The 13,793-nt window shown below is 42.8% G+C and overlaps 1 protein-coding gene across 2 annotated transcripts in view; it reads right to left on the reverse strand.

Moving 5' to 3' along the window:
* The window catches only part of LOC108437321 (zinc transporter ZIP11), a 162,181-nt gene that overhangs the window by 124,874 nt on the left and 23,514 nt on the right, over nt 1-13,793 (reverse strand). For both annotated transcript variants that reach the window (XM_017714349.2, XM_017714348.2), the window contains exon 4: nt 4,955-5,113. In XM_017714349.2, coding sequence (XP_017569838.1) covers nt 4,955-5,113 — 159 coding nt within the window. The remainder of the gene's footprint in view (nt 1-4,954; nt 5,114-13,793) is intronic.

The raw sequence follows: 13,793 nt of genomic DNA on the forward strand, positions 1-13,793 counted from the left end.
TTCACCATGCAGAGAACAATTTAAGCAGCAAATGGTTCTGAGTGTTCATGGTTCTATATATACCTACTGTCTTCACTAATCCCCTTGAGGAACCATCTTTTAAAAGTGTAGTCGATGAGAGAAAAGCAGGAGAGAATGAGGCACAAACTAATGTGGGGTAGAACGTGTGTAAAACGGATATTTATTGTAATTAAACAGGTTCCAGTAGAACGTGCATTTGGTCATCTTCTCGTGTTTCCATAGCAAAGTCTGTGAATTTTTGCAGCAATCAGACAGAGATTTCTCCACATTCACCCTTAATACTCTCTTTGTACCAAAAAGCATGAGGCACAAGCGCCAAAGCTCTGAGATATTTCAAAGCTCTTCTAAAGATCTTTCATCCTTATTTTCAGAATGCTCAGAATTTTACTTCTGGGCTCTACTAGAACAGATTTATATCTATTGTTCATCTCTACTCACCCTCTGTCTGAAACGCTCTGTTAGAGCTCCTGCGTCTTTAAGCCCCGCCTCCCGCAGAGACCAGTGTGCTCTGATTGGTCCGCCTGCCCACTCTGTTCCCACTGATTAACCTGGTGTCCTGCTACAAGCTCTGCTCCCACATCGCTGTATCTGTTCTTACAACGGCATCGGTTCTGCTGTATCAGTTTGATCCAGAGTCGATACTGGAAGTCCAGTAGAACAAGCCGGGTAGATCCAGTCCACCTTGGCGAGCCAGACCAGAGCAGGACGTTTTTGTATCTCTCTGTGTGAGAGGGCGGAGCTCGCCAGTGGGCCAAGTGGTAAGGACTGTGTTACGAGATGATGTCATTCTGAAACAAAGGGAAAGGGCTGGAATTCCAACGTAGCAATTCAGGCAGCTGAGAAAACTGGGCTCTGTGTGCAAGAGTTTCTCCCACTGGAGGGAATGCTGAGCTTTGGATGTTTACATGCACAAAAAGCTACAACACACTAAAGGAACAAGCAAAACCGGGAAAGCAATTAAAGTTCCCATTTAAATAAATTACACAGAAACACTCAACAAGTTCTAGATATTAACTGAGTGAGCTTGTAAAAGGATCTCCACAGCAGCATGAAATTATTAGGCAAAATGTTACAAAATTACCAGTCAGTCTAACTAAATTTCTGGGGTTCTATATGCGGTAAAATAAATCATAATTACACCACATTTCATGATAATGTTGAACGTGTAAAGCAGATAAGTTAACTGAGGTGATGTCTAAGCATCAGGCAGTTCCATTTAATACAAACAGTCTTATACAGTACATATCTGTCTATTACCTGTCTATTACTTGTTTTAGAGTTATTCCTGATTTACTTTCCTTCTTAAATTTACAACATTTCCTATTTAAAGTTACAACATCCACATTTCCACATAAACAGCTGTAAGCTGTCAGGGAGCGTAAGCTACAGTACTTTCATTTTACTCAAAATGAATACACAGTAAAAATTACTGACAATACGTAGAACCTGATGGGTATTCCAGCATATAAAAACTGAACTGACCATTGTGGAGCTTTTAGTTACCTGGTTATTTCCTAGAACTTAAATGAAAGTGTTCCCTCTACCATCCCGAGTGTTTGTGGTCAGTGAACTGTACAGAATTCACCCCTATATTACTGTAATCTCCTCTTGGTGAGTGTAATACAGCAGCGTTTAGAGGCAGATAAACAGCTGACAGTGAGAGACAGACAGGCTAAAGTACATCCTCCACATGGGGGGTTAGTGTAACACTGTTACAGCTAAGACGCCCAAAGTAAACAATCAAAACTACATATAATATACAAAATTTAGAAAATGCCTGTTTCACTTTGTATTGTGTGTAAATTTTATGGTGAATGGACCAAAAAACCGACCCAAAATGACTGTTCTCAGCACGTAAACCAAAAGAACATGTCGAGCTGTGAGCCTGGCATTCTAACGAAGCCAACATAAGACTCTACACTGTGAGAAATTCATCGGATGACCTCATATTTACTTTCAGCAAGTTAGCTAAGCCTGATTAACACATGGTTCCAAAGTGCCACAGAAAACTTTGCTGCTTGAGACGAAACACAAAAACAAGATCCGTGGTCATCTTTCACGGTGGTTAAACAAGACCCCAAGAGACGCTACACAGGAGGGTGGATTCCAGTGGAGCTTTTCCACACAGTTCTACTGTAATTTAGGCCATGAACGTTACAGGCCAGCGAGACAGATGCCATCTTCGCCCCATAACAAGCTTCACAATGCCAGCTAGCCTTTATGCTGCTCTGATTAGTAATCCATTTAGAGCCGGCTGGGGAGCGAGATCTATCTTTATAACAAAGCCCACTCAGGATATGTTTGCCTGATGCTCAATCCTGCGACAGCTTGCGGCTGCATTACTGAGGACAGTCCAGTTCCCAGAGACGCGGTGCTGACAAATGTGTGCTTTGTTAAAGAATGGCCGCAGTAATTGCTCTGCTGGGGGCTGCCGGGCTGGTGTAGCTTGTCCTTTCTTGTGGTTGCTGTTTGCCTTGGTGCCAGTAAAAGGGACCCCAGCAGCTGTCCAAACACCAAAGTGGGAACCATCCACTGACCAACATGCTGTATTTCACACCAAGTTCAATTTAGCTTCACAACAATTCCCAGCTATGGGCAGCTAGTATGGGTTCCAGCAGGGGTGGATGACGTGATATCATTTTTATTGTTATAAACCAGGGCTCTGCTTCACCTCCGGAGCTGCACATGGCTCTTCTATAGCCCTGTTGCAGCTCCACAGCTGAATTATATTAGTAGGTAATAATAAAATAATCCTCCTATACAGTAAAATAAAGCTCTGCTGATCGTTCAACACAGTTTAACAGTAAATGGTCTTAAACACTGGAGTTAATGTAGAACTGCTGATTCACCCTTTAACCCTGAAGATCAGCGCAGACTGCTGGTCACTATTGCAATGCAGACAACAGTCTCAGCTAACGCAATGGCAAAGACTTTTTTAAAGACATTTTAGTCATTTTATTTGGATATTAAATGATAAATAATGTACTTTATCAATTTACATTTATGTGCTTTTTTGAAACATGATGACTGTTAATATGATATTTATTGCTTTTAGTAGAGCCAGTGTAGAATCTTCTACAGCTCCAAACATCATTCCCGACTCATCTAGCATTTTTAGGTGGATGGCAGGAAGTTGATCAGGATGAGCAGATTAGAATCATTTTATGCAATTACTGGCTACCAAGTTGGTTTTATACTGTTGGAAACACTGACTCCAAACTTTTGGACTGCAGTTATGAAATGGGCAGATGAACAATGGTCTGGTACAAATCTGTGATTTCTTAACAGTATCTTTACAGTGACAGCATCTCAACCTTATCAGATTCAGACCTGGAGTTTAGAAAAATTGGCTCTCACATTCAATAAGAGATGGAGAATGAAGAGGGACGTCAGATGGTAATAAGAATTTCAATAGCAGATGTGACGCAAATGTCACCAAGGAGGTTTACATTCCTAGAAGATCTTGAGCAGATATGAAAGAGAATCAGGCACAGAGAGAGAAAGAGAGGCACAGAGAGAGAGAGAGAGAGAGAGAGAGAGAGAGAGAGAGAGAGAGAGAAAGAGAAAGAGAGAGAGAATGAGAGAGAACAAGATAGAGAATGAGAGAGAGAGAATGAGAGAGAGAGAGAATGAGAGAGAATGAGAACCAGAGCTAAGTTAATATGTATAGGTGGCAGGGGGGATGTGAGTCGGCCTGGTTATCAGTGACTCATCACTATCCTCTGCTTCAGCGTTGTGGTTGGAACTCGCACGTCCTCGTCTTCCTCCTCCACAAGTTGTCCATCCAGAACCTCCTCCAGCATGTCCTCAATTCACTTCTTAATCCCTGAAAAACTCCTCCTCGTCTCCATCACACCCCCCACACCCCCGCCCCGTCCCCCAATCTGAATCAAAGCGTGACTGAATCTGAATCGTTCTCCTGTTGTAGGTTACCTCCTGTTACCTCCTGATAGGTTTAGGTTTCAGAATGAAAATTTTAACAGATTTCTATTTAAATATTTATGATTAACCATTTTGACATATTCACTTTCAACTGACCATGAATAATAAATAACTATAAATACTATAATAACCATAAATAAATTAACTATAAATAAATTACTCTCTAATGTGGATAAATGCACTTAATAAGCTGATCATGATTAGATTTCTGCAGTTTTCTGACTATTAAGTGGTTGTGTAAACAATACAATCTGATTTCTCAAGTCAGATGAAGGTCTACAGATCTAATTGGTAAATCTGATAAAGAGGCTGGATCTGAGTCAGTAGTGAGGTTTCTCAGTGTGAACTCTCACTCTGATCTCTTTCATTTCTCTCAGTCTGAACACGTGTGAAAACAGAGCTCTGTCCTGAAAACTGCGTGCAGTGTTTAACACGGCACCCGCGAGACCAGCATAGCACTTTTGGAGCGACACTGAAACTGAACACATGCTCAACCAAATGAAGGATTTCTGACATGCTGAACCAGTTCCTGACACAATCTGATTTTCTGAAGTTATCAGGTTATTAAGCGTAAACACACTGAACCAGTTACTGACACAATCAGATTTTCTGCAGTTATCAGATCATTCAGTGTAAATGCACTTAACCAGTTACTGACACAATCTGATTTACTGCAGTTATCAGATTATTAAGTGTAAACACATTGAATTAATACATTTATGTAAACATACTCATTAATTAAACAAAGACTACTAAACAATACAAAAAAACATAACCAGACAGAGAACCCAACCGTTCAGGTCTACTGTATAGGTGTAAAATCATCTATTTTCAGATTAAATAAGAACGTAAGAATGTAAATGTGCTAGATGAAACACTGCCAACATAAAATGTTTTGCAGTTCTCACAGGTAATCATACTCGATGTTGGTAAAACGTTCCACAACACTCCACATGAACTGCAGAATAAAGAATTATACACCAGAACTTACCAGAAATGGCATCATCAGGTCCGCAAAATAAACAAATGCTGCCCCCAGTGCAAAACCCACAGTGACCGGGAAGAACGCGAACACCCCATATTTCCCAGATTCCTCTGCCATCTCGATAGCGGGGGCCAGCAGGGACCAGTAGGAGGCTGCTAACATCACCTGTGGATGGGTACAGTAGAATTCAGACAAGGTACTGAGAGAAGATACAGAGAAATTCCAATCAACATGATGCAGCACTTCTCGACGCGAAGGCCGCTTTAGTCTCTAAAGTCGCAAGCCTTTCTTCAGAGAGTCTGGTGTGCTTTGTTGCTTAATGTAGCCAAGAACCACCTACTTTAGCAGGAAGTGGCCATCTGACAGACAGAAAGAATAACCAACCACAGACTGTTTGTGTGTGACGTAGACAATTTTTAAAATTTGCTACAACAAAAACACACCCACAGGAAACAAAGGGGAACTACATACTGCTGAGCAGCTGTTAAAGATACAATACTGTTAACTTCAATTCAGCAACAATCTCACTCAATAAGACTCACCACCAAGCGCAGAGCGGGAAAATCTAAACTCTTAAAACAGATGATTCTTCAAGAGTTCTTTAGTAAAGGTAATGTTCTATATAGAACCATTTCATGTTTAAGTGGTGAAATGGTCTTTTAGGTTGATGGAGCATGTGGCACTACACAGCAGCAAAAAGGTGTTCTTGTACTATTACATGTCACGCTTGTAACAATAGAGAAACCCTTTTTCGTGCGCCATAGAATATGTATATATGTATGTATATACACAACACATTCCCCACCAATCTGAATTACCATTTCAACATGTAAAGAAACATTTAAGCATCAAACGGTTATACATAAAACTCACTGTTCTACATAGAATCGTTCCCTTTACTAAAGAACCCTTGAAGATAAGATAAGATAAGATAAGATAATCCTTTATTAGTCCCACACCGGGCAAATTCACAGTATTACAGCAGCAGCAGAGTAACAGGAGTAAGGCACTCAGTAATAGAAATGGGAAACAGTGTAAACATTATCAACATTATAAATAATAAAAATTAAAGCTAAATCTCTAGACTATTTACAACAAAATAAGGTTAATAATAAAATAAAATAAAATAAGAGTTCTAAGGAATCTGTATTGCACTTAGCATATTGCACAATGAAAAATGAAAAATGTTTGCATTCTGAATGTAAGTGTATATTGTATGTGGTCTACTGGGAGCAGTGCTGGTTGTACAGTCTCACAGCAGCTGGAAGGAAGGACCTGCGATAGCGCTCCTTCACACACTAAAGGAACTGCCCAGTGCTGCCAGAGTCTCATGCATGGGGTGGGAGTCGTTCTCCAGCATGGATGCTAGCTTGTTCAGCATCCTCCTTTCTCCCACCACCTGCACTGGGTCTAGAGCAGTCCCTAGGACCGAGCCAGCAGTTTGTCCAGTTTCTTCCTGTCTGCAGTAGAGATGCTGCCGCCCCAGCAGACCACTCCATAGAGGATGGCTGATGCCACCACTGTGTCGAAAAAGGTCCTCAGGAGTGGCCCCTGCACTCCAAATGACCTCAGTCTCCTGAGCAGGTAGAGTCTGCTCTGTCCTTTCCTGTAAAGTGCAGCTGTGTTGTCTGACCAGTCCAGTTTTACAGTTAAGGTGCACACCCAGGTACTTATAAGAGTCCACTCTTTCAATGTCCGTTCCCTGGATGTTCACTGCTGGAGGGGGATGTGTGCGCCTGCGGAAATCCACCACCAGTTCTTTGGTCTTCCCTGCATTGATCTGTAGGTGATTCCGCAGACACCAGTCCACAAAGTCCTGAATCAGTTCTCTATACTCTCTGTTGGCCTCATTTGTGATGCGGCCGACGATCGCTGAGTCATCAGAGAACTTCTGTAGGTGGCAGTTTGGTGAGTTGTACATGAAGTCTGCAGTGTACAGGGTGAAGAGGAACGGTGCTAACACCGTTCCCTGTGGGTCCCCTCTGTTACAGATCACCATGTCGGAGACACAGTCACTTGTCCTCACATACTGTGGACGGTTGGTGAGGTAGTCCAGGATCCAGTGTGTTAGGTAAGAACTCTTTTTAAGAGTGTAGGTGATACAGCAATGACTGACATACAAACCAGTAACTGTGCTTTACAGTGGACAATCACCTTGTTCAGAAAGATAACTGATACATTCACAGAACGAGTGGACAGACAATCTAAATGCAACTGACCAGTCCAGATAGATCTATATCTCTGTGGGTTCTTCTCAGCACTTTAGGGCCCTCAGTTGAAAATCATATAGGTGACCATTCCATAGCACTGGCCTAGCAACGCCTTAGCAACCACCTGCAATTCCCTAGCACTGGCCTAACAACACCTTAGCAACCACCTGCAATTCCACAGCAACAGTTTATTTGTGATCTCATCCCTTCTGGTCTTCTATCTAATCTCCTCAGCAATATCCTGAAAACTCAATAATGTCATAGCTGTTTTGAGTGGAAATTAAGTGAAACGTGGTCTCTGACTTTTGCACTGTACTGTTTATTATTAGAAAATGTCAATGTGTACGTATATTGGAGTAAAGCACCCACAGCGTGGTGTGAGCTGGCTGCTCTGAATGTGTGCAGGTAGTGAATAATTTAAACTCTACCACAGGCACCTCACAGACAGACATAAAGAACTGATACAAAACACAGTCCAACTCACCCGAGGCAAACCAGGATCAAAAAGAATTAATTTGTCCTCTGGGCTTTGTGGACATTTCCCTCAGAGCCACGATATTTACTCATATAAATCACCTCACAGACACACTTGCAGCTCCCAACAAACACAGAGTTCAGGCCAAACAGTCTGCTGGTACCAGAAAACCATCATCATCTCCACCAAACACTCCTAAACATTCTCATTCCACGGAACGAAACCACGTCAGTGTGTTTCTAAGTGTGCATGATTTTTGCTTCGAATACATCATCGGGAATCAGCCGATTTATTTATCTCTTTATCACTGAGTTCATCCTCTCTCAATTTGTTCCTCTCTTCTTAAACCCTCCTCTAAAGGCTCTTTACAGAACATGATCCTCATCTGTTTCATATCTAAACGCTCCGTTATCTTCATCACTACTTTCCAAACCCGCTACAGCAGCTTCAGCAGCTGTAAACTCTCTGGCGCCATTTCACGCGAGTCTCCGATGTGGACTGAATGAGTCCTTAGTGATTTCCTGAGTGTCCATGGCCAGTTTCACACAGAATGTAGACGGACACACGAATCCACACGGTGAGAGGCAGATAACATGTATCTCAGCCCCTCTTCACAGGCTCATAACTCCAGATGGGAGAACGATCTCGATGATCTCGAGATGAGACGGAATGGAAAGGGCAACTCTATGGATTCTGGCTGATTCCGTTTTTTGTTTTGCTGTGTGCTCTCGCTGTCCTGAACAAAATTTGTTATGACAACTTACGACAGCTCATGACATTTGACATTACATGTTTATAGGAGTTATGTTTTGCCGCAGCGTTTGAGTGAAGTGTTTCCTCAGTGGTAAAAGCTGAAACTACCACCGCCAGTCTGTGCCATCTAATTACATCTAATTAATCCTGTTACGGCGTGAGCGCAATGTGTTAATGGGTTTGCTGCAGGTAATGCAGGAGTTATTAACTCTGAACGCAGGCTCTGAAAACTCATCCTTACAATGTTTTTCAGAGCTTTGAAGTGAGGTGTGTTGTCTTTAGCAGGTCAGAAGTACCCTAGCAACATCTTAGTAACCACCTGGGATACCATAGCAGTGGCCTGGCAACACCTCAGCAACCACCTGGTAGAGCATACCAAAAGCAAAGTGAAGCTGGTCCATAAAAAAATCCAGATTTTGGCCAATTTGGCTGCAAAGAAACTAGAAGTGGTCATACAAATAGATGGTCAGAGGACCCTTACTGTGTTCCCTAAATCAGGGGTGTCAAACTCAACCACATAAGGGCCATATTAAAAATCTCAACAAATCCGTGGGCCAAAGGACGTCTGTGTTTTTATTTCATTTTTAATGAATGTTGTGCTGTAACCCGAACTGGCCTCTGTTTATTCAAAATACGCAAAAACTTCAGCAGTAAAAGACAGACACTTGTAGAACGTTGAAATATTACATCAATACTAGAAATATTCTAAACTTAAATGCCCCCAGAATCTATTAGCTTGACTTAGACACCTGGCATCCACTGGTTTTGAATTGTGTAGAACTGTGTCGACCTGAGGGGTAACCACTGTCCCATAGATTGTTGTTGGGGTTGGAGTCAGAGCACACATTACATTGGTGGGACTGTAGTGCAAGGCTTTGTAAACAGGCTAATATTAATAGAAAACTAAAATACTTTTGCGGGCTGGATAGGTTTGTTTCAGGCCTGTGGCCCACGTGTTCGACACCCAGGCCCTAAACGAAGCATCAACATGAAGCAGATGCTCCTGGGACTGGTTTAATATCTTCATGTGTACCAAGTAAGAATGAATGAACCTCCCAACATGCAGGAAACATCACCCCATTCAAAAGACCTCATCGTGACTGGACTGTAATCATCCCCTCTCCACCTCTGGAGTTCTAACCAAACTAACCCCCTCCACCCCCATCTCACTTATTAACAACAGATGCAGGCTGTGAAAACACAAGCATCTGCTGATGATCTGCTCTGCAGCCCTGAAATATTCCCACCTGAGCCCACTGGAGCAAGTCAGCGCATCGGTTCTGAAACACCCGCACATCACGCTCTGCTTTGGGTGAGTTTAGGATTCATAACAGTGCGTTAGGTTTAGTTTAAGGCAGTTACAGAGAACAAACATCTGTCTGAACAACAGTGAGACTCTCGCTGATCTTGCGGGAGATTCTGCACACAACTGCCTGAAAAAGTGAAATGAACCTGCTGAAGCCATCGCATCTCGCTGCAAGGAGTGAACACAGGCGAGCTCTGAATAGACTTAATAATTCCTGCATTACCTACAGCAAACCCATTAGCACAGTGGGCTCACGCCATAACAGAATTAATTAGATTCAAGCAGCTATGTCATGCTCCTCCAGATGGAGCTTCGGCTGAACTTACTTTCCATCAGTTCAGAGCTGCTCGGTGATGTTTCGGTTATTTGGCCTTCACTCTTAAAAAAGACGGCTCTGCAAGGGTTAAAGGCAAGGATTAATTGCTTGAGAGGCATTCAAACCACGCTGTTATTTCACCATAACATCACAGGTTTGTTCACAAACACTGTATCACTCCACTGAGACGTCGTTGCTAAGCAACAACTTTGAGAGCTACAGGAGCCATTTGAATGTTTTTACTTCTTACTTTGCCACAAACAGAAAACGGACACTTTTAAGACCACATTTGACTGACAGCCGATTTGGTCAGACTCTGAAGATGAGACGACACTAAATTCCCAAACTCTCTTCACTACTGAGCAGCTTTTCAGTCGGCAGCTGTGACAGAAGAACAGCTAAACAACCTGGAATCAGCCAGAAATTAACCCAATACCATTCATCAAACTAAACAGGCTGTAAGAAGCTTTACAGACTGGCTGGAACAAAACAACAATAATACTGATCTGCAAAAACTGACCAAACTGAGCTGAACTTGATATTGGGTCAGCTTTATGGCTCAGTCTGATTTGGACTGACTCTGAAGATGAGAAACACTAAATTCCCAAACTGTCAGTCGATCTCTGTGGAGCTGGAGAATGAACTACCGGCTGTGCAGCAAGTGGGCGGAGCTCGTTACTCTGATGCAGCAACAAGCTGCTTGTCAAGGAAATATAATTTGGAGGAAGGAACTGAACATTAAAACATTAAACGACGCGTTCACGGTCCAGTTTATTCATTTCTTACTTTATTTATTTAACTGTTGTATTAAAGCAGTAGAACACTCAAGGAGTGTGTTATCACGAATAACATCAGGGCTGTGATGATCTACGGCCACCAAATTACAGCCATGATGTTATTCCACGATAACACACTCCCTCTCGGGTTCTACTGTTTAAATACATTAACAGTGAAATAGCTTTAAATAGCTGTGATTCATATCTTTCACATTATTTTGGTGAAGTGTTTATGTTTCAGCTGCGTAAGTACGATCGGGTGCTAAGCAACAGACATGACAGTTGACTGTCGACTTTGATCAAGTAGGCTATAGTTTCCTAACTGGAGATAAGAGGCTGTAAGATAAAAGTCCTAAATTAAGATCAGGGAGGAGGATATCGTATCCTGGGGGTCTGCTTCCCATAAGTTACCTCACATTTCAGACCCCAAAAAGAGACACTGAGGTCTGGTCTGAGGCAAAACTCCGTTTTCGGGACATTAACAGAGCCACAGCAGCCGGATCGGTCTGGAGACCCTCCCCTATGCTTAGACAGGGCCAAGAAAGCACTATTATAAGCACTGGGGGTCTGGCTCCCACACTAACAAGGGCAACTCTTCTGTAATCATGGGCTCTCATCTTCCTCTGATTGCTATGAGAGCAGTAATGAAGCCAGGCTCGGCGGTGCATTCCAGGTCAATTAAGCCACGCACCACCGACACCTGTCAGAGAAGGTGTTGGGTAAAAATAGACCACTTCATTTTCTCCAGACCCTCTTCCTTCCGGAGGAAGTGCTTAGAGAACTGTATAATCAGACGGTCCCTGCGGTGCTGGCGGAATGCAGCGCCATGGAAAAGCACCCCCAGCCTCCAGCTGCCTCCCCAACTCGCTTAATAGCTAATTACTGCCACAACAGCGGCCTGTAGACTCAACAACAGCGCGAGACAAGCTTGGCCACGGCAGAGAGGATCAGAAACAGTGCAGAGACGTGGGGAAGTGCTTGAGAACCTGTTGCTGAGATCAGCAGAGCAAAACAAACGCAGCCCTCTGTGTTTATAATAACGGAATTAATCTATCAGAAAGCGCACAAGGACATAAACGAGTAGAACAAAGTCAAAAAGCTTTCAGTTTCCTTGGCCAGGAGATATCAGAGCTTCTACACTCTTACATAAGATTCTTCACAGCTATGTTAGTAAACACAAGGGTTCTAAAGAGCACCAAAATGGTTCTTCTATTGTTACAAGTTTGACCATATATCAATGAATCAATCAACCTTTATTTAAACTCTGAGTACATCAAGGGAGACCCTCAATCACAACGTAGCTGAGCCAATACAGAATCAGGGATTGTAACATTAGCAGAACTCTTTTTTTGTGCTATACAGAGGCCTATTCAAGCCCTAGAACCACATACAACACATTCTCCATCAAACTGAGCATGTAAAGTGTTCTTTGAGTGTTCAGGGGTCTATATAGAACCACTGAACCCTTGAAAAAACGTCTTTTTTTTTAAAGAGTATAGGACCTTGACAGATTTTCTGGATTAAGAGTGGAACTGAACCCCAGACCACTGATTTCAGGAGGACCAGAGAACGGTTCTCTGTTCCACTCCTGGTCTCTAAAACAGCTCACACCCCACCAAATGTACCAAGCTCACGGAACAAGTGGACCTGAGTCTGGAAAAAAGCTTCCGTGTGCAAATGCTAGTCTAGACTCTGTTGCAGTGCCAGTGAGGACAACACAATGACAATAATATTATTTTTTTAATAACCATCTTTATTTTTCACGCCGCTCAAACTGCTACAATATGTATCACGATACAATCATGATTCAAAGCTGATATAGAACTCTGCTTTAAAAACTTACATTTGAAATGTTAATAAAAGCAGAGGTGGGTGATATGGAACACACATAGCCCCAGAGTCCGCATCCTGCTGTAGGAAGAAATGGAATTTTGAGTTGAATACTCTCTGAGCGATGCTTTACAGATGGAGCTCATTAGTCAACCCTGCTCATGATGCTAATGCCAACTCAACTCAGCACACGTTTACAAGTTTCACAGAGCGTGCCTCCTCCTGCCCCGTTCAGCAGAATTTTCATTAGACAGGACGCCCAAAAAAAAAAAGCCTGGTATGAAGCCTAGACAGGCTCAATTAAGTCTCTGAGTGCCTGTCAGTGCTGGCTGTACAGCTTCCATCATAAAGAGAGCTGCTCCGTGCCCAGATCCCAGAGCGGCACTGCACTGCGAGGCCCGTCTGAGAAAAGCACAACATGGCACTCAGGGCTAAATCCACAATTAGAAACAAACATGAGCACTTGACAAAGAACAAAACTGAAATGGCCAATAAGGGAGAAAAACAGCGTAGGACGGAACGGAGAGGAGCAGACGGGAGAGGAACACAGTGACATGCTCTGCAGGTCACAACTGACGAGGTGAGGCCAAGAGCGCACAGAGGAACTCGAGCTGTATGCCAGCTGAGATGTGCAACAGTACATGCTCCTAATCTGAGATCTCTTCATAAATATCTCCATGGCCTGCAGGGGGTGCCTCACTGTACAGCAGTGTTCGTAAAGCTGCATAAAACCGTCCTGACAACCAACACAGATGCACGTAAACATTTATGAACACTTATTTTAGTCAGCAGCATTTGACACGATATGAGTCGGGCTTCTGTGGCTCTTAGATAAACCAAGCTTTATAAGCTTTTATAAGACTTAAGCCATCAGCATTACGTCTCTGATCAGAGCTGGGCGATATAACAATATTTCTCACAATAAGCTTTTCTGAGCGTGTCGTGGATCTTCAGTACTTAAACTCAAAGTATTGTGAGGTAGCGATGAGACGGACGCATGTGCTAAGATAAGCGAGATTTATTAAGGGCAAATCCATAATCAGGGTTAAAATGGTCCAGAGTCAAGGAGCCAACATGGGGGTATTGGGAAACAGACTAGAAACACCACAGAGGCCAGAAATAAACAAAAGACCACAGGAAAGATACACCACACAAAAATACACTAGAAACACCAAGCAA

The sequence above is a fragment of the Pygocentrus nattereri genome, chromosome 13 (assembly GCF_015220715.1).
Source record: "Pygocentrus nattereri isolate fPygNat1 chromosome 13, fPygNat1.pri, whole genome shotgun sequence".
In the NCBI taxonomy this organism is placed as follows: domain Eukaryota; kingdom Metazoa; phylum Chordata; class Actinopteri; order Characiformes; family Serrasalmidae; genus Pygocentrus; species Pygocentrus nattereri.